Raw genomic sequence first — 21,425 nt, forward strand, 5'->3', positions numbered from 1 at the left:
CACACTGTTGCCGTGCATTAGCACATATTAATTTCACGTTGCATTGTGTAAAGGCAGCCCATTCATTTAAATTAATTAATGACCAGTGTTGATGCCGTAATATACATGCAGAGAAATAGCCAGCACACCAGGATAAAACCTCAGTCCTTTACTGCGGTCAGAAAAAAGTCCAGCTACAAAGAATTAATTATACCAACATGTCAGAGACATGCTGGTCCCCTTCCACAAGGTAACAGACAAATACATGCATTGACAATCACAAATACATATACACACACATTGATTATCCAAAAATTATACACCTGCAGAGTTATCTATGCCTCATGCTTGGTCCTGTGTATGCCAAAAAGTAGGAGATGTACTAAAATCTCTCCACCCCTATGTCAAACAATGTGTTGCATACTCAGGATGAAGAGGATTGTCCAAAGATGCCTCATACCCAGAATGGCGAAGAGTGTCTAACAATGCCCCATACTCAGGATGGATAATGGTGCCCAAACATGCCCCATACTCAGAATGGTGAAGAGTGTCCAAGCATGCCCCTTACTCAGGGTGGTGAAGGGTGTTCAAACATGCCCCATACTCAGAATGGTGAAGAGTGTCCAAGCATGCCCCTTACTCAGGGTGGTGAAGGGTGTTCAAACATGCCCAATACTCAGAATAAAGGGTGTCCAAACATGCCCCATACTTAGGGTGGTGAGCAATGTCAAAAGATGCCCTAAACTCAATATGAAGGGTGTCCAAACATGCCCATACTCAAAATGGTGAATGTGTTGAAGCATGTTCCATACTCAGGATGGTGAATGGTGTCAAAAGATGCCCTATACTCAGAAGGTTGAAGGGTGTCCAAACATGCCCCATACTTAGGATGGTGAAGGGTGTCCAAACATGCCCCATACTTAGGATGGCGAAGGGTGTCCAGAGATGCCCCATACTCAGAATGAAGAGTATCCAAACATGCCTAATATTCAGGATGGATAAGCGTGTCCAAACATGCTCCATACTTAGAATGGTTAAGTGTCCAAGCATGCCCTATACTCAGGATGGTGAAGAGTGCCCAAACATGCCCCATGCTTAGAATTGTGAATGGTGTCAAAAGATGCTCCAAACTCAGAATGAAGGGTGTCCAAACATCCAAACATGCCACATACTCAGGATGGTGAAGGGTGTCCAAACATGCTCTATACTCAGGATAGTGAACAGTGTCCAAAAATGCCCCATACTCAGAATTAAGGGTGTCCAAACATGCCCAATACTCAGGATAGTGAACAGTGTCTAAATATGTCCCATACTTAGGATGTATGAGCTGGGGAAATGGTTTTCATTCCAGGAACTGGAACTTGCATGTACTGTCCGCGTCTGTTCATTTCGCAAACCAGATGTTGCCACACAGCACCTGCACACTCTAGGACACACCACTGGCTGCCAAATAGGAGGAAAACATTTCCTATTTGTGTGGCTCCAGGGCAAAAAAGAGACCATAAACAAAGGTATAATGCTAGTCATAAAGCAATTACTGTAGAACAAAAATAAAGAAACAAAAGCTCCCTAAAATAATGTAAAAACATATCAAAGGTGACTCCAGTAACTGTAATAAACTGTTTACGCTAAGGTCCCTGAAAAAGATACGAACCACAATATGTTGTTAGAAGAAAGGAGGTTTAACCTTAGATTGTGGAAGGGGTTCTTTACTGATAGAGCAGTAAAAATGTGGAAGTGGTACTAGCTGAGAGTATGGACAACTTAAAAATGTAGATGTCTTCCCGGGGAAGCAGAATATGGGCTATGGGAATTGTCAGAGAATAAGACATGCAAAAAAAAAATTTACAATAACATTAGGAAAAAATTATTTTAAAAAATAAACTATGTTCTGAAGAAAAAGACGAAAAACGATTAATAAAACATTTAAGACTAAGTGGAAAATCAAATGCACCAATAAATATGTCAAAAAAAGAGGGCACAAATTCACATGGAAATTTTTAATATGTCAACAGTCAGGTATAAAATACAAGCCTATCAAAGTTAAGTGGTCTCTGCAGATGGTGGTTCTCCTTATGTCACTCCTACACTTCTATAGCCAACACTTGAAGGGTCCGGTAGTCCTTCCGGTATAGACCAAAGGACAAGAACATTTCAAGAGATAAATGTAAAAATCTGTTGCAATTAAAAGAATGTAACCTGAATGTGAATGAAAACATTGTGACCTGCAAATGAGAGCCTCACACTTTACAATGGTGACATTTAAAGAAACCTTTCTTCTCTGACATTTTAAATGAGATTTTCTGGTACTTATGCCCAAGGTCTGCTCTGATTAATAGGTCTTACAGATTTTTACTGCTTTCCTATGTGTGAAGTGATGACTGTTATATTACAGTGTATAGATTTCCTCCATAATTCTGAATACCTGTATTTGTTCTGATTTTCTTAAGGGTTAATTCACACCACCCTGCACTGCAAAACGCATGCACACTGGTGTACACCATGTAGGGGCAGTAAGGGGAGGTGCATTGTATTATTACAACATAACACACTGTTTTAATTTTTCTTTTTTTTTTTCCAGAAAATTACACTTCATATTGGAAGAATGTCAGTGTCACACTGATTTGTTCAGCCCAGTAGGAGTTATTTTATTCAATCTGATGTATGAATAAAAAAGCCAATATATGTCGGACTCACAAACCCCCCTTTATCAGGGTTTGTGTGCTGAAAAAGAAAACAAATCTGTACTGGACCTGTGTCAAGAAAATGGATATACAACGGCAGCAGTTGGACACCAGTGTTTCAGTATGGCGCTCTTATTCTTCCAAAATATGGTCCTCAAACTTCTTAAAGAAGAATTCCAGGTATGGATATGTTTAAATAGTTACATTGGTCCAGCTTGGCCAAGACAGCAGGGCAGCTACTTGGCACGAGACTCTGAAGCTATGGAGATCGCTGTAGTAGGGGTGCCTACTACAGTTATTTCAAGCTTCTAGAGTAGGGTGTCTCAACCAGGGTTCCTCTAGGGGTTGCTAGGGGTTCCTTGAGCATTGACCTTTCAGGTAAGTTCCCATTGACACCATTGATCTTTTTAGCTATCTGTGAGCTATCTGTACAATTGTTTTCTAGATAACCTTGCACTGAGCCTGCATTGATCTACAAAGGGAAATAAACACAGTGTGAACGAGCCCTAATGCCTCGTACACACGATCGGACTTTCCGACAACAAAACCGGAAAAGTGGAATTTTGTCCGAAGGGCATTGGCTCAAACTTGTCTTGTATACACACGGTCACACAAATGTTGGCCAACAATTACGAACGTAGTGACATACTAGACATACTACGTGGTTTTTCATCTCTTTAGCGCCACCCTTTGGGCTCCTTCTGCTAATTTCGTGTTAGTAGAAGTTTTGGTGAGTGTTGATTCGCGCTTTTCTTTTTGCGTTTTTCATTTAGCGCTTTTCTGTTAGAGCTTTTTAGTTTGTTTCTGAACGGCCGTTCGTCAACCAGACATGTTGCGGAATCGGAGGAGATAACGTGTTATTTATTATTGGCCTTGGCCTATTTGCTTTGACATTATTTTTTTGATTGACTAATGATTTGATTTAGTATATTTTCTTTCTGATGCATAGAATGCACTTTTTGGTTAGGTTCTATTGGCAGATAGCATGTCTAATTGTATTTGTTTTCTTTTTTTAATGCACAATAAAAAAGTAGTGAAGAATAATACTTGGCTATGTGTTTTACTTCAAATGACAGTTTGGGAGTAGGCAGTTACATTTTAAAAAATACAATGTAAAATTGACAAGGGGCACCAACATAGTTGTATCTTTGATCTTAAAAACTATGGGATAATGGTGTTGTGGTAACTTGCACATATAAAAAAAAAAAAAAAAAAACATAATAATATTATTCTTGGTATCACTAGAAAAAAAAGCCTTTAAAAATTTGTTTGCAATAACTTCATCAGTATCACCAGCAAAGCAGCTTCATTATTATCCCATTAACCTCCCTGGCGGTATGATTATTTCAGATTTTTGGTGCTGAAAGCGGTATAATTATTTTGCATGGAAATTTGGCGTTTTATATTGTAGGTCTGTAATTCTTAGGCTGGCCATACATTATACAATTTTCTTGTGCAACTTTCCTTTAGATTTACCAAAAACATCTAATAGGAGTTCAAACCTAAACACTTTCAATTTGCATGCAATCAGGCAGGCCATTCTATTACACAGTTGAAGGTAAATCTAAAGAAAATTGAATAAGAAAATTGTATGGTGTATGGCCAGCTTAAGGAATAACACACTTAAATCTGTCCAAACCAGGGTCTAGTAGACATCTTGGGTATGATAAAGTTTGAAACACTAAATCATAAGTTATAATATAATAAATAACTATAAATAATTATACCAAATAATAATATAATAATAATAAAAATGATTCAATAATGTAATCAAATCAAAAACACTGAAATTTGCTCAGTTGCAGAATTGTCGCTGTCATTACTTTTCAGTGTTTGATGATGGATCTCCCCACAAATCACTATCGCTCATATCTTCGAGTGATTCTAATTTACCATCGCTGTTTTCAAGCTGGTCTAAAACCACTTTTGATGTAAAGGGAAGGTTTTGGTTGCTATGGACAATCTCCAGTTTCCAGGCTGAAAGAACAGTTTTTATAATATAAAACTGCATGCAGGGCACTGGACAGACCACTAGAGACAAAAGGGATGTGAAATAATTTCATATAGTAATATAATCTGTAAGATTACAGTGTACTGTATGTATTGTGTGTGTTTCACTTTTTGAATTTGGCGCCGTTCTCCGTCCCTGTGCGTCGCAACGCCCGCAGGGAACGGAGCCTGGCTCTGTGATGAATCGAGCGGAGGAGGAGCCGCTCACACTGCAGGGACACATCGCAGGATCCTGGGGACAAGGTAAGTAAGCTCTTCCTGGATCCTGCGATGCGATCCCGAGTCTGGCTCGGGGTTACCGCTTTTGGTTCTGAAATTCCACCCCGAGCCACACTCGGGCATACCCTCAGGGAGGTTAAAGAAGAAGAGAATTGTGCGCTGCATTTGGAGATTTCATAATTTGCCGCGTCACGATTGTTAATTCTCCATTACGAATGCTAGTTTACTAGACCGACCGCTTCCGGCTCGTCCTTGCTTCCGAGCATGCGTGTTTGTACTTTGGACTTTTGTCCGGTGGACTTGTGTACACACGATCGGAAAATCCGACAACACACATTTGTTGGTGGAAAATTTTAAAACATGCTAGCCAACATTTGTTGGCGGAAAGTCTGACAACAATTGTCCGATGGAGCATACCCACGGTCAGATTTTCCGCCAAAAACCTGACATCTAACATTTCCCGTCGGAAAGTCCGATCGTGTGTACGGGGCTTAAATCTCTTAGATAAAAAATCCCGGGTTTGTATACAAATGGTTTACCATCAGTATTTTTAGAACATGGAATGTCAGTGTTAACTTTTTCGAGACATTCTACAAATACAGATAGAATACCACTTGTACAGACCCACAATTTTTAATCCAAGAGATTTAAGAAAATCATGAACAGGCACAGTTATATTCTAAATTGTGCTGAAATTAAACAGCCACCACTTCATGTTGAGTGAAAAATCTTGAAGATTTATTAATCAGAGCAAACCCTTATGATAAGTACCAGAAAACCTATATTAGCATATCAGAGAAGAAAGGTTGCTTTAAATATCACAAACAAAGCGGGTGCAGTGCTCTCATCTGCAGTCCAACATTTTCACCTTCACATTCAGCTCGCCGATATCTTATTCTTGATTATTTCAAAAGCAACATGAATCTTGTGAAATGTTTTTGTTCCTCTGTCTATATTGGCAAGACAACCAGACTTTTCAAGTGTAGGTTTCAGGAGCATAGGAGTGACATAAAGATGTCTACCATCTGCAGAGACCAATTACCTATGACAAGCCTGCTGCAGTTCATTTTGTTCATGCCCGGGATCCAACTCATGAACGTAGGGGCATGGTTATTCTGACCCTGGTGTGAATCATGGCAAAGACAGAAATCGTAACTTATTTCAAAGAAAGCTATTTGGATATACTATTTGCAGAGGTTAAAACACCAAATTGTTGCAGTTGTTTACCTGTCTGTAGAAATTTTTTATTTGCATTAGTGCTTTTGACATATTTATTGGTTCTTTTAATGTTCTGTTTAGTCTAATCATTTTTCTTTATTCTTTAGTTTGAGTATTGGTCTTTTTTTCACAACCAATTGTTCAGTCCAGCATGGGTTCTTTTTTTTTAATCTGATGTATGAATTAAAAAATCAACATATTTCGGGCTCACAAACCCCCCTTCATCAGGGCTTTCGGCTGAAAATGAGAACAAGGTCCTGTGTCAAGAGGATGGATCTACAATGCAGCAGTCAGACCGACGCCAGTGTTTCATTGTGGCGCTCTCATTCTTCCAAAATATAGTCCTCAAACTTCTTAAAGGAGAATTCCACGTATGGATAAGTTTACACAGTTACATTGGTCTAGCTTGGCAAATGCAGCAGGGGTCGAGTCCCGTAGCTGCTTGGCACGGAACTCGAAAGCTAGTGGAGAATGCTGTAGCAGGAATGATTTCTAACATCTAGAGGGATGTCACAGGTATGCTATAAAAAGATACATTGGTTCAAGCTGGTCTTTGGTCTTTAGTCTTAAAATGTTTGAGTTTTGTTCTTTTTATTCAGAACCACTCTTTCCTTAATGTTATTGTAGTGTGTTTGACTTTGTTGTCCATTTCACTTCCTGTGTTGTATAATTTATTCATTTTGGCCTGTCTTTTTGTTTTAGTTCTGTAGTATTTGCTTCATGCCCACCATTTTACCTTTGTTTACAACATCTGGTTGCCCTGATAATAGGGGATTTACATCAATAAAATAAAACCTAGCACTCTTCTTTAATATCATTTACCAAATCCTATTAAATAACATCATATACCTTAACACAAACCATAAAAAATTCAAACAATTAATAATATAATAGTCTCTTCTACCTTACAATTGTTTGTTGAATAACAATGAATATTTGTGTGGTGGAAAAGACTTTTATATTATCAATTGTTTTAATTTTTTATGGCTTGTGTTAAACAAGTATGGGTTATAAAACAATCCTGAGTATGAAGCATCTTTGGACACTATTCTCCATCCTTCATATGGGGCATGTTTTAACGCCATTCACCATCTTGAGTATAGGGTATGTTTTGACACCATTCACCATTCTGAGTATGGGGCATGTTTGGACACCGTTTACCATCCTGAGTATGGAATATCTTTGGACACCGTTCACCATTATGAGTATGGAGCATGTTTGGACACCATTCACCATCCTTCATATGGGGCCTGTTTGGACACCGTTCACCATCCTTCATATGGGGCATGTTTGGACACTGTTTACCATCCTTCATAAGGGGCATGTTTGGATACCATTCACCATCCTAAGTATTGAGCGGGTTTGGATAACATTCACCATCCTGAGTATGGAGCATGTTTGGACACCATTCACCATCCTTCATATGGGGCATGTTTTGACACTGTTCACCATCCTTCGTATGGGGTATGTTTGGACACCGTTCACGATTCTTCATAAGGGGCATGTTTGGATACCATTCACCATCCTAAGTATTGAGCGGGTTTGGATACCATTCACCATCCCTCATATTGGGCATGTTTGGATATCATTCACCATCCTAAGTATTGAGCGTGTTTGGATACCGTTCATCATCCTTCATATGGGGCATGTTTGGACACTATTCACCATCCTGAGTATGGAGCATGTTTGGACGCCATTCACCATCCTTCGTATGGGGGATGTTTGGACACCGTTCACGATTCTTCATAAGGGGCATGTTTGGATACCATTCACCATCCTGAGTATTTACGCACGTTGCCTCACATAGGTAAGGGGGTGTTTTTTATAATATCTCCTATTTTTTGGTGTGCACAGGACCAAGCATGAGGCATGGCTAACTCTGCAGGTGTACTGATTGTTAGATAATTAATGGGTGTATATATATATTTGCCGAAAATGGTGTTATCGGCTAAATGTCGATAAGAGAAAAAGGGTTCAATTAATGGCACTGAAAACACACGCGATGTTGTCGTGAATTCGCCACTATTTTGTGGCAATTTTACAGTGATTTTGCACCGATTTTACCGTTCTTATGGTGTGTTTTTCATAGGTCATGTGACTCAAAAACCACATCAAAATGTACCAGGGGTGCGTTAATGATGCATTCTTTCTGCGTTTTCAATGCATTTGAACTGGGAGGTGCGTCTTTTGTGCATTTTTTTTTAACTGACCAAAAATGCAGCAAGCAGATTTTTAACACCACAATGGAAGCCCAACTGACCAGTGTGCAGACATCGAATTTAAAGGGATACATTTTTCTTGGGCTTTTCTTGCGCTAAAGGTGCCAATAATGGCTGACAATAAATTCATATTCATTTAAATTGATGATATTAATTAAAAAGTCGAATATAACACAATTACATATAAAAATATAATTATTTTTTTAAAAACTGTTATTTTCAGTTTTGGTTTTCGGCCAAGTGCGTCCTGCATTTTTAGTTTCAGTTTCGGCACCAAAACTTCCATTCGGTGCACCCACCCCTAATATATATATATATATCTATATCTATATCTATATCTATATCTATATCTATAGATATAGATATAGATATAGATATATCTATATCTATATATAGATATAGATATAGATATCTATCTATATAGATCTATCTATCTATCTATCTATCTATCTATCTATCTATCTATCTATCTATCTATCTATCTATCTATCTATCTATACTGTATATTTTGTGATTATCAAGGCATGCTCAGGATGTGTCTAAACATGCTCCATACTCAGGATGGTGAATGGTATCCAAATAAGTCCCATACTCAAGATGGTGAACAGGGTCCATACATGCCCCATTCAGAGGATGGTGAACGGTGTCCAAAGATGCCCCATAATCAGAATGGTGAATGGTACCTAAATATGCCCCATATGAAGTGGGTGGTGAATGGTGTCCAAACATGCTCCACACTCAGGATGGTGAATGGTGTCCAAATATGTTACCTATAACCGACACATCAGTGAAATCATTTTTATACTTTTATATACATTTATGACCTCAATAAAGGGTTGAGGTTTTAATTTGGTGTACTAGCTATTTTTCCACACATTCGTTTAAATGGGCTGCCTAATACACTAAAAAGCACCACAAATGGTGCATGCACTTTTTTCAATGCAGCCCAACATAACACACACAGTAGTGCACTACCTTGTGTTGTAGTGCACTGCAATGCATATCCATTGGTGGGGTGCCAATAACAATGAATGGCACCGCAGCTCACAACTATGCGTTTTTGCACATTGCTGCAGCACAACAGTGTGAATCCAGCTTCATACACCCACCACATCTAAGGACTGGTTGACTGCAATATATTACATTTTTGTTCTTGGGTTTGCACACACTGTATTGGACTTTCAGGCTATAAATTGAAAAGTGTATTATGGGTTAGCAGGAATTTTAAACATGTACAGAGTGTTCCCGGTCAGACAAATAAGCCGTTCAAAATAAATACGATTTTTTTATAGATAATTATCTGACCACTCAGTAAATGCAGGATTGGCTAAAAGAGAGAGGTGGAAGGTATTCAGGACGCTTGCAGAGGGTGTGATGTGCAAACCCTCAGCTGAGTATAAAGATTTTCTTATCCTCCCAGCTCCCAACTTTATTCATTGCAATACACAAACTTAACTGTGTTCCAGTTTTAAGCACACTAAAATACGACCACGCCTGGAAAAGCTGGAGTGTTAGAAACTTTTACAAGACAAGCGGTCCAAACAAAACAGATCTCCTGCTTAAACAATTTGGTGCAAGGAGGAAATAAAATCCAAAACCATTTTCCGTGTGCCTATGAAAAATGACTAGGAGGAGGTGCCCATAGAAAATAAAACATCATTAATGCTTCCCAGTCCAGGCAATTTAATTGGTGTTGATACACGGTTGAAGATTACTTTTCCTGACCATAGATGTGTATCAAGATTTGTGAGAGGATGGGCACATTCAGATCACTTTTCAAAGGTGATTTATAGGTGGTGAGGAGGCAATGGGACTCCCCCTTACACTGTACTACTATGGGGGGTGATCGGGGATTTGTTTTTATTTTTTTGTTACACTTTGTTTGCTGTCACATTGATGATTATTTTACCAGCAAAGTTTTCAACTGTCATTACTAGTGATCTGTGATTGACTACAGCTAATTACATGGTAAAGGGTGCTGTGATTGGCCCAGTACAATGTGACAGCTGTGGGCCAATCACAGCATAGGAACACACAGCTGTTTTGAATGAATTCATTCATAACAGCTTTGTTGATATTGTGATCATGTGATCACAAAGCGATCACATGATCCCCCAAGCAATTGAAGGGGCCCTGTGGAGCCCCAGGGAGCGCACCAGTATGCATGTGGTAAGTGACATACCGGTACGTCACCTACCCTGTAGCTGCTGCCCATTTACAGTACATGCACTGTGGGCAGTCAGCAACTGGTTAAGAAACACTTGTATATGCATTTTTTTTACAACCGTGAGAATGATGCCTTATTTTCATGAATTTCATGCTCAGTCGGTCAGTGACTCAAAAAATATTGATGCCAGAGCCTACGAGCAAGGACTTCAATATTCCATTCAGTACAGGTTTTCTTTAAGAAAAAAATCTGGCAAAGAGATGACAAGTTACGTGTTTAGCTTACTGACAAGACAGACAACATCGTAAGTACACAAAAACGTTTCCTGATGTGCATGAGAGCTTACCAAGAACGGAGTCCAGCAAATACAAGAGACACACATGATGGCCAGGAGCTGGGTTATCATCTCTATGTGGTGTGATCTGCCTTGTCTGTGCTGCTGGCTTTTCAACCTAGATTTCAGTAATGTTATTCCAGTCATAGCATTGCATAAGAAAGAGATGGCCAGAGCCAAGAACCCCAGAGATGAAAACAGCAGAAGATGAAACTGATCCAGCCAGGTTTCAATGTGCTCCGTCTTTAGAAAGCACCATGTCTTGGTGGCCTGGATGTGATAAGATCTCAAAGTCAATATTGGCAGCAACGCCACCAGGATGGCAAACAGCCAAACAAAAGTCAAGATGATTTTGGCGTGCCTTGACGTCATGGTGGTAGAATGAAAGATTGGCTCAGTGACTCCAACACACCGTTCCACAGCCATGACGCTCCCAAGCAACAGCGGACACAGTCCAAAGAACACCATGCACATGCCAAAGATACTGCAAAGAACATCGGCGTGGTCGAATTTTGACCAGTTCCTATCTGATGCATAGATGTACACAGCTATGGCTCCATTAATGAGGTGGCCAAAGAGGTCCGTGATGACCAAGCCGCTGGCGAACAACAAGAACGAGGCCTTGGATTTTTTCCTAAATCTTTGGTAGGCTTTCATGAGTATTGCTATAGCGAGGCTGTTAGATGTAATTCCCACGGTCATGAAAACGATGCTGAAGAACACTGAGATCTTATGTTCAGTGCGGTGGGTGGTATTAGTTGGGGACGTGGGTCCACCATATAGATCCGGGACCAGGCTGTTGTTCATGGTGGGATATGAAGAGGCTAAATTTGCATCATCTCCACTGTGCAATGTAACCTGCAGAGATAAAAGGTATTTTAATATTGGAGATGACGAATATGATAAATACAGATTTTTGGATGCATTCGGTGAATAAGACTTTATCATATCTTATAAAAAATGATAGATATCCCATACCATTAATCCTTTGCGTGTCATAAGGTTATATAATTAAAATTTAGAAAAAACTTCTTATTTGCTCCCTTCTGGTCTATTAAGCTCTTCCCGCCCAGCCCTGGCATCCCTTTAATGGGATCTATGTGCCCAGGGGGATGAGAAGGATCAGCCGATCATATGACCAATGTGAGGAGGTAGTCCCAATGACTCCCAATCATTAGTGCAGACCAAGAGCGGTCTTTGACAGCTTTGTCACTGTGCAATCTCAGCAGAGAAAACTCTGCCACCCATTGATGCATATGTGCAGCACGTGGGCGTTTGCTGCCGCACATAAGTGTTACATGGGCGGCAAGAGGTTAAAGTATAATTTAAAGTGGTTCTAAAGGCTGACGTTTTTTTACCTTCATGCATTCTATGCATGAAGGAGAAAAAACCTTCTGTGTGCAGCTCCACCCCAGCTCCCATAATACTTACCTGAGCCTGCTCTCGATCCAGCATTGGCTCACAGACAGCAGCAGGAGGCATTGGTTCTCATTGCTGTCAATCACAGCCAGTGAGGAGGGAGCAGGGGGTGGGGCTGAGCCCCATTCTCTGTGTCCATGGACATGCAGAGAGGGGCTTGGGAGAGAGCATGCACAAATGCCCCCTTAGCAAGCAGCTTGCTATGGGGCACTGAGCAGGGGGGGAGGAGCCAGGAACGCCAACGGGGAACCCTAGAAAAGGAGGATCAGGGCTACTCTGTGCAAAACCTTTACATGACATGTTTGTTATTTTAAAAAAAATGTACCTTTAATATCAAGAGCTCTTCCAGATGATTGGGAGGGGGCAGTTAATACAGCCTCAGCTCTGATCCTGTGTTCTGTGTGCAGAGGGGGGGGTATCCCTACACTCCAATCAGCTCTCAGAGCTCTCCTCACTGAGCTCTGAAAAGTGTAATTTCAGCTCTCTGCCCCCTGTGTTCTGACAGTTCAGACAAGCTTTATAAATTCTGGGTTTTGAATTGATGTGAAAAAGAGAAGGTTGCAGATAAACAGGTACAACTTATGTATGAGGATTTGTTTCATCTCTGTGTATCACCTGAGGCCAGTCACTTCATTGGCTATAATATGTAGGGTATTTACACTCACTTTAACCACTTCCCGCCCGGCCTATAGCAAAATGACGGCCGGGCAGTGGTTCAGTTATCCTGACTGGGCGTCATATGATGTCCTTCAGGATAACAGCCGCCGCGCACCCGTGGGGGCGTTCATCGCGGCGATCGGTGGTGCGGTGTGTCCGACGGAGGCTCTTTACCACATGATCAGCCGTGTCCAATCATGGCTGATCACGATGTAAACAGGAAAAGCCGCTGATCAGCTTTTCCTCACTCGCGTCCGACAGACGCGAGTAGAGGAGAGCCAATCGCCGGCTCTCCTGACAGTGGGGGTCTGTGCTGTTTGTTTATCAGCGCAGCCCCCCTCGGATGCCCACACTGGACCACCAGGGAAGCCGCCAGGACCACCAGGGAAGCCCCCAACATGTGGATGGCCAGGTACATCCCTCATGGCCATCCACATGTGCCCAATCTGTGCCAATCAGTGCCCACAAATAGACACTGACTGGCACCATAGAGTAATAGATGAATTGAGTAATGCCCAGCAATGCCACCCATCAGTGCCACCCATCAGTGTCCATCAGTGCCACCTATCAGTGCCCATCCGTGCCACCTATCAGTGCCACCCATAAGTACCCACCAGTGCCACCCATAAGTACCCATCAGTGCTGCCTACGAGTGCCCAACAGTGCCGCCTATGAGTGCCCATCAGTGCTGCATACCAGTGCCACCTATCAGTGTCCATCGGTGCCACCTATCAGTGTCACCTAGGCGGTTTCCTGATGCGGGGAGGAGCTACTAGCGCCGCCAGGGGACCCCAGAAGAGGAGGATCGGGGCCACTCTGTGCAAAACGAACTTCACAATGGAGGTAAGTATGACATGTTTGTTATTTTTAAAAAAACAAACACAAGGGTTTAGTAACCCTTTAATCTCAGAAGTGAGCAGGAGAGGGTGGCTACATTCCTATACCTCCCAACCATCTCTGATTAGCTGGGACCATCCCGGGATTTGATGTAAGTCCCGGAGCGGAGTGGGCGTGGGCACTGACAGCTCAGCAATCACCCCCGGAGGTAAGTAAAGCAGGGATCGGGGGTGGGGAGGATGCATGCTGTTAGTTCACTTTTTCATTTTTTTCTGTACAGGTGAACTAATAATATGAAAACACAAATCAAATGAGTTTCAGAAAGAGAAGAGGCATTGAAGAGATCTGCAATATGGGGAATGAAGGCACTAGGCATGCAAGGCAATCAATAATCATATTAAAAAAAAAAAAAGAAAAAGTATTCCCGATCAATAATAACAATAAAATATTGCTTTAAAAATTAGACTAAAAGGCTACAATCTATTGTGCTGTCTTCCTGACAGTGGCAGAAGAAACATAAGCAAGTGATAAATGAAAACCTGAATCCTATAAAGCAGTCTTTTTCTCAACCTTTTTACCCAGAGGAACCCTTGAAAATCATTTTCTAGTCTGGAGGAACCCTTACTAAAACCAATTCATTGGTGGTCAGTGAAAAATAATGCCCCTTACATTTGTGGTCATGTGGAATGAGGCAGCTCTTACACTGGTGGTCAAAATGCAATCCCTATGGACGGCTTAAAAGACTGTTGGCTTCATGCATCTGGCTCTACCAAGTGGCATTGACCCCAGAACTATGCAGACACCTTAAGATAGGAGGTCAATCGGCCACAGTTCAAGGAACCCCTAGCAACCTTTGGAGGAACCCTGGGGTTCCACGGAATCCTGGTTGAGAATGGCTGCTATAAAGAATAGAAAGTTGACCCCAGTTCATTGTAAGGCTTTTAGCGAGCTCTTACCTTCGCTCTGTTCAGAGGCTGTTTGCCTGGTCATGTCTCTTCTCAGACTGACTAGGTGAGTGGGAGGTTTTGCTCTTTATGATTTCCTGAGAATATGTGTTCTTACAAGAAAATGAACTGCATCCCTTTAGCCATATAGAGTCTTAGGAATTATCTCAAAAAAAAAAAAGAAACTTCTGTTGCAGGAGATGCTTCTAATTTGATTTCCATCGATGCAGACGGCTGGGACAAGCAACGGACTCATCATACAAGCGTGACATGAGATACTTGGGGACAGTCTATATATAAAACACAATGGCCCTCGCTTGTCACATTGCAAAGAAGTGACATTTGACTGTCTTCTTCATATCAGAGAACCTTACCCTGATATAACCGGAATAACTGTTAATACCAGTAAGAGCTCATTCACATCAGATCACATTCATTTTTTATGTTTTGTATTGAACTGCATCAGGTGATTGTTCAATAGTATGCCAACATCTAGTGGAGGTATTGGGCCACTAAAAACGTGTTTACTATGAGATTTTGCCCCACCCCCCTTTAGTGCTAGTGCTTTTCACACAAGCTGTCCGATCAGGTCCGTCTGTCAGTTTTTCAGGTGGATCTGATAGGACCTTGCAGTCTCCTTTATGGGGCGGCGGATGTCAGCAGACACATATCCGCTGCTATCTAATCCAGACCTCCCAACATTTTGAGATGGGAATGAGGGACACCTACTAGCAAATGTATGTAGGCATAGGACACCCCCCCCCCCCCCCGCCACACCACCTTAAAGGAGAATTAACCCAAAAAAAAGGTTAATTAAATCCACAAGTGCTTTTTTTTACCACTACTATTCCTTTATATTGGCTTTTAAAATGTACAAATGCAGCAATTTAGAATTTGGATGAAAGGTTTAGCACTGGGAAACACTTTTTGAAAGATAAAAAGTGCATTTTATATACAACTATATAGATCAGACCAAAATGAGGGACAACTGAGGAGGAATGAGGGACAGAGGGACATTGCTCTAAATCAGGGATGGTCCCTCGAAATCAGGGACATTTGGGAGCTATGTTTAATCTAATCCTGCCCGTGAAATCCAGACGGATGGAGGTCCTATTTTCCGTCTGACTGGCAGATCAGATAGGATCGGATGAAAACGAACAGACAGTCCATTTCCATCCGATTTCCCCATAGAGGAGAGCTGGACTGTGTCCGTGTCCGCTCTGCACAGCGGAGCAGACAGGACCTGTCATCCGCCTGCTCAGCAGGGATCAGGGGAGCGATCCCTCACTGAGAAAAAGGAATCCATTGCACGACGGCACCCAATGATAGCAAACCACCACCGCTGGAGGTGCTCAAAGGGCTGGAGCAGATGCTCTGTAGTCCAACCCCCAAACTGACATCCCTTCCGTATTATACCTACAGGAGTCCTGAAACTTCTCCTCCAGCCCTGTGAGCACCTCCAGCGGCTGTGGTTTGCTATCATTGGTGAGGCGGGGACACTGCAGATATGGTTTTGAATAGATATTCACTTTGTGAGTTGTTATAAATATTTAATAAACTGCCTATTGCTGCACTACATGGCGCTTTGCTTTCCTTACTGCACAGGTGTCAAACACAAGGCCCGCGGGCCGAATCCGGCCCTCCAGGCAATTTCATGTGGCCCTCGCACCTCTCCTGCAACTGCAGGAGAGCTCTGGTCCTCCTCCAGACCCCTACTTTCTGCTTTCAAGCTTCTTCCCAGCAGCAGCATAAGGAAAGGGGGGTGCACTGTGATGTAAGGGAGAGTGGGGGACTCAACTTCTGATGGTGGGGTGGCTCTTGACATCTAATGTAAGGGGAGGGGATGCGTTGGACATCTAATCTTACAGATACAACCGGCCCTTTTGAGGGCAATCATAATGCTGATGCGGCCCACGATGAAGTTGAGTTTGACACCCCTGCCTTACTGGGTTCACACACACACAGGAGCGGTGGGGGAACGTACATGCAATTCGGATTTGGATTTGTGCCCATTCAATTTGTCTGGACACAAATTGCACCCCAAAGATAACATTTCGGTACCGTGTATGAGTAGTTGTGAAAATACCCGGTATCGGAACCGAAAGGTTCCCTGACCCGCCAATGATAGCAAGCCACTGCCGCTGGAGGTGCTCACAAGGCTGGAGGAGATATTCGGCACCCCCCAAGCTGACATCACTTCTGCTTTATACCCACAGAAGATCCAGAACTTCTACCCCAGCCCTGTGAGCACCTCCAGTGGCCGTGGTTTGCTATCATCGGTGGGACAAGGACACTGCAGATATAGATTTGACTAGATATTTACACTGTGAGTTATTTTAACATTTTAATAAACTGCCTATTGCTGTACTACATGGCGCTTTTCTTTCTTTACTGGATTTACACACACAGGCATGGTGGGGGAAATTACATGCAAATCGGATTAGGATTTGTGCCCATTCATTTTGTCTGGACACAAATTTCACCCCAAAGATTCCATTTGGGTATCGGGAGCATTGTCACGAGTATGAGTAGTCGTGAAATTACTTGGTATCGGCACCAATACTGATATCGGTATCAGTGCATCCCTACTTCTTATACTTCAAAAGACTGGAAAAACATCCTCCGCACTGCAATTAGCTGAAGTAAACGTGCATTGTATTCAACTTCTGTGTCTTGAAGAGTTGAAGATTGAGGAGTTAAGGTGCCTGTGGATGGTGCCAAGTCAGCAGGTGACCATACTCTCCAGACAGACTGGGTCTATGGAGGTAAGTCCACGCATGAAAAGAAAGAGGATGGAACGCTCCTCTCCAAGGAAACAATTTAGGTGTAAAGAGGAGTGGAACCGGCTCCAGTCCGACTCCTCCCAGGCCCCTCCCAAGTTCTATTGGCTGCGGTATGATGTGATACGGTGGTTTGCGTCACACCAGGTTGCGCTGAAAAAAGTATGCATGCCATACTTTTATTCAGCATACATTACCTGAATAAATAGGTGTGAACTGGCATGATGGGAAAGGGGCTTTCTAACTTATCTTGGCCCAATGTAGTCCCAACCTACCTGGCTTGACTGGCCCTTATGGTTGCCACAAATGCTTTGATTTTATTATCTGATTGATTCATTACTCGATCAAAAATCTTTCTTTCCAATTGACTCAATTTCAATTGGAATCTATCAAACTGAGGGGATTATCCAGGGCACAATATAATTGATTTAGCATTGATTGTCAGCATGAATACAATCGTATTTCAATCAATCAGATTATGGGATTACATGGTGGAAGCAGAGAAATGATTAATAATTTACAATCATAAACTATGATCGTATCTTAACTGTTGATTGGAATACACTTCCCTGCACGTAGCATATTGATCTAATGGGATGTCAGCTATGGATCAATTATTCAGATTGGAAAAGATTGATTGGAGAAGATATCGGCCATTTATCGAAGTGTGTATGGGCACCATTGGTCTTTTCCTGTCATCATTCTTCTATAATTCTTCAATTTATAAAATATATAACACATAATTTAGTTGCTAGTTTTATGTAAAAAAATTGTTTTTTTTTTATATCTGCTAATGGTTCAGTATTAAAAAATAATGACTAAAATAGACAGCTTTTGTCTCTTCCATAATGAGTAGTGTTATGACTCTCACCTGCTAAAACTAGAAATACCGAGGAATACAGAGGAAGTTTCTGGTGTTAACTATTTGTATTACTGCAGCATATTTGTCTCCCGCTCACTTCCCCCAGATTAACTAACTCTTCTGCGAGCTGTGTACAGACGTCCTGTAATGTTCTCTGCAGAGGTGGATGGTTTCTGGTTCTCCGGATGATGAAGCACTTTAGGTTTATGCTTCTCTCCTCTGAATGGAGAGCACCCTGCAAACGGTAATTATATCCCAAGAACCATCTTCTGAAACTAGTACTTCTACATTAGCTAATGTCATATAGTAGTTTGGTTAAAAAAGGGTTCTAGAAAGCACTTTTCTTGACAACATTTCAGAGATTTTAGAGATCTGACCAACCAGTCTGTGTATACCAGCCATGCTCTACCAGGGTTCCTCTAGGTCAGCCATTCTCCATCAGTTTTCCTCTAGGTCAGCCATTCTCCATCAGTATTCCTCTAGGTCAGCCATTCTCCACCAGGGCTCCTCTAAGTCAGCTATTCTTCACCAGGGCTCCTCTAGGTCAGCCATTCTCCACCAGTATTCCTCTAGGTCAGCCATTCTCCACCAGGGCTCCTCTAAGTCAGCTATTCTTCACCAGGGCTCCTCTAAGTCAGCCATTCTCCACCAGTATTCCTCTAGGTCAGCCATTCTCCACCAGGGTTCCTCTAAGTCAGCCATTCTCCACCAGTATTACTCTAGGTCAGCCATTCTCCACCAGGGTTCCTCTAAGTCAGCAATTCTCCACCAGTATTTCTCTAGGTCATCAGCCATTCTCCACCAGGGTTCCTCTAAGTCATCCATTCTCCACCAGGGATCCTCTAGGTCATCCATTCTCCACCAGGGATCCTCTAGGTCATCCATTCACTACCAGGGTTCCTCTAGGTCAGCCATTCTCCACCAGCCTTCCCCTAGGTCAGCCGTTACAACCAGGGTTCCGCTAGGTCAACCACTCTCTACCAGAGTTCCCTTAGGTCACTCATTCTCCATCAGGGTTTTCCTAGGTCAGCCATTCTCTACCACAGCTCCTCTAAGTCAGCCATTCCCTGCCAGGGTTCTTCTAGGCCCCTCATTCTCTACTTAGAGTTCCTCTAGGTTGGCCCTTTTTTACCAGAGTTACTCCAGATGTTGGTAGGGGTTCCTTGATCTGTGGCTGATTGACCTCCCATTTGATGGTGCCTGCATAGTTCCAGGTTCAGTGCCACTTGGCAAAGCTAGCAGCATGACACCAATTATTTTTTAACTGTCTTTAGGGGGCATGCTGACAATAACTGTAAGGGTTTCAGTCTTCCCTCTGACCTTTCAAGGGACATTTTAGAGCTGAACTCTCGGCACAAAAGCTGTCACTTAAATACTGTATATATCTCCAAGGATATACTGTAAATCTACTTTGTATGCAATACTTTGCAAACCCAGATATTACCATATAAAAGTAGCAGTGACATAATCGCTGTGCTGTGCTTAGCCCGTAGAGAGAACAGAGCTGTGGGAGGCATGCATCAGACCCCATTTACAAGACCGATACAAGACCAAACACCTTGCACAAGGAATGAGAGCAGCAGTGACCGCTCCTTATTACAGGAAGCTCCTTCACAAAGAAAAAGTCTCACACTGGATTATTGTACAGATCTGGAAGAAATACACAAAGTACACCAACATTCTAGTAAGAATACACATTACTCTTGTATTTAGACAATAATTGCTTATTCAGAAATTCAGTTTTAAAGCTTTCCTAACCTACAGTAATTATTCCTCATAACATACATAAGGAAGTTATTTGATCAGCACACTTTACCATTAAGCATGCCTCCCTGCTTTGTGAGAGTGTTTCTGAGCCTTTTCGAGAGTTTCCGAGTTCAGCCGAGCTGCCCCTGAGTATTTCCAAGGCTCTCCGGCGCCCCCCCCCCCCCCCCCCTGGCCACATGCAGTATTGCATGCAATAGAAGTCAATGCGGAATGAATTATCTTCGAATGGATGGATTATGCTCATAATCCAAGGTTCCACTGTATAGACAAATGGCATGGCCCTTCCATTCCTCCAGTGTCCTGGACCATGAGGATTAATGTGCAAATAAATTGATTGGTGTTACCCATTTTTTTTTTAACTCTACTTTTGGCTTTTAAAATAATAAATAGAATAACTTAGTTCAGTAAAACATTTTTGATAGTTAAATAATACATTTTGTTATATGGATCCTAGCACCAGGCCAAAAAGAGGGACAACTAAGGAAGGTTCCAAAAGAGGGGCAAGCCCTGCAAATCATGGACGGTTGGGAGGTATGCAAACTATTGATTTGCAGTATTTAATGGCTTTGTATAATTTGAATAAAATCATTAAATTGTTACATGTTTTCAGACCTCGGACACAACACGTTTAAAGATTTAGGAATTCGTACCTCCGAGGGATGTGCCTTTAGTAGTGTACAGTACTGGGAATTTCCTAAAACACATACTTCCGATTCCAGAGTGAATTTTCTATCTTTGTACAGGAGTTGAGCAACATCTTTAAAGGCTTTCATAATAATAACCTTTTCATTCTGCTTTTAACAAGCTGGACTGTAGCCCCCACCAAGCCAAAAAAAAAATCTCACTGCAAATACCGAGAGCAGAATTAAACACAAACCACAAACCTCACAGAACTAGTATACAGCATTATACAAGAACAGTGAGTCCGATCTCTCTCATCCCAGGCTGTTCAGACCTTAATCCATCTCCAAGGACTCTGCTTTGTAATGACAAATATAATGGGGGTCATTTACTAAAACTGGAGAGTGCAAAATCTGGTTCAGCTGTGCATAGAAACCAATCAGATTCCAGGTTTTATTGCCAAAGCTTAATTGAACAAACTGGAGTTAGAAGCTGATTGGCTACCATGCACAGCTGTACCAGATTCTGACTGCACCAGTTTTAGTAAATCTCCTCCAATGTGTTACTTGATAGTACTTATTGATACTGTACTATATGCTCTTTCCTGGAAAATGTGTCAATAACTAATGCTGAATCACTATGGGGGTTATTTACGAAAGGCAAATCCACTTTGCACTGCAAGTGCACTTGGAAGTGCAGTCGCTCTAA

At 41.9% G+C, this 21,425-nt stretch overlaps 1 protein-coding gene across 2 annotated transcripts in view; it reads right to left on the bottom strand.

Annotated features, from left to right (window-relative positions):
• The window catches only part of PTGFR (prostaglandin F receptor), a 61,199-nt gene that overhangs the window by 21,100 nt on the left and 18,674 nt on the right, over window positions 1-21,425 (bottom strand). For both annotated transcript variants that reach the window (XM_073593686.1, XM_073593685.1), the window contains exon 2: window positions 10,843-11,688. In XM_073593686.1, the coding sequence (XP_073449787.1) occupies window positions 10,843-11,637 (795 nt within the window). In that variant the 5' untranslated portion in view covers window positions 11,638-11,688. The remainder of the gene's footprint in view (window positions 1-10,842; window positions 11,689-21,425) is intronic.

Source organism: Aquarana catesbeiana, linkage group LG07 (assembly GCF_042186555.1).
Source record: "Aquarana catesbeiana isolate 2022-GZ linkage group LG07, ASM4218655v1, whole genome shotgun sequence".
NCBI lineage: Eukaryota > Metazoa > Chordata > Amphibia > Anura > Ranidae > Aquarana > Aquarana catesbeiana.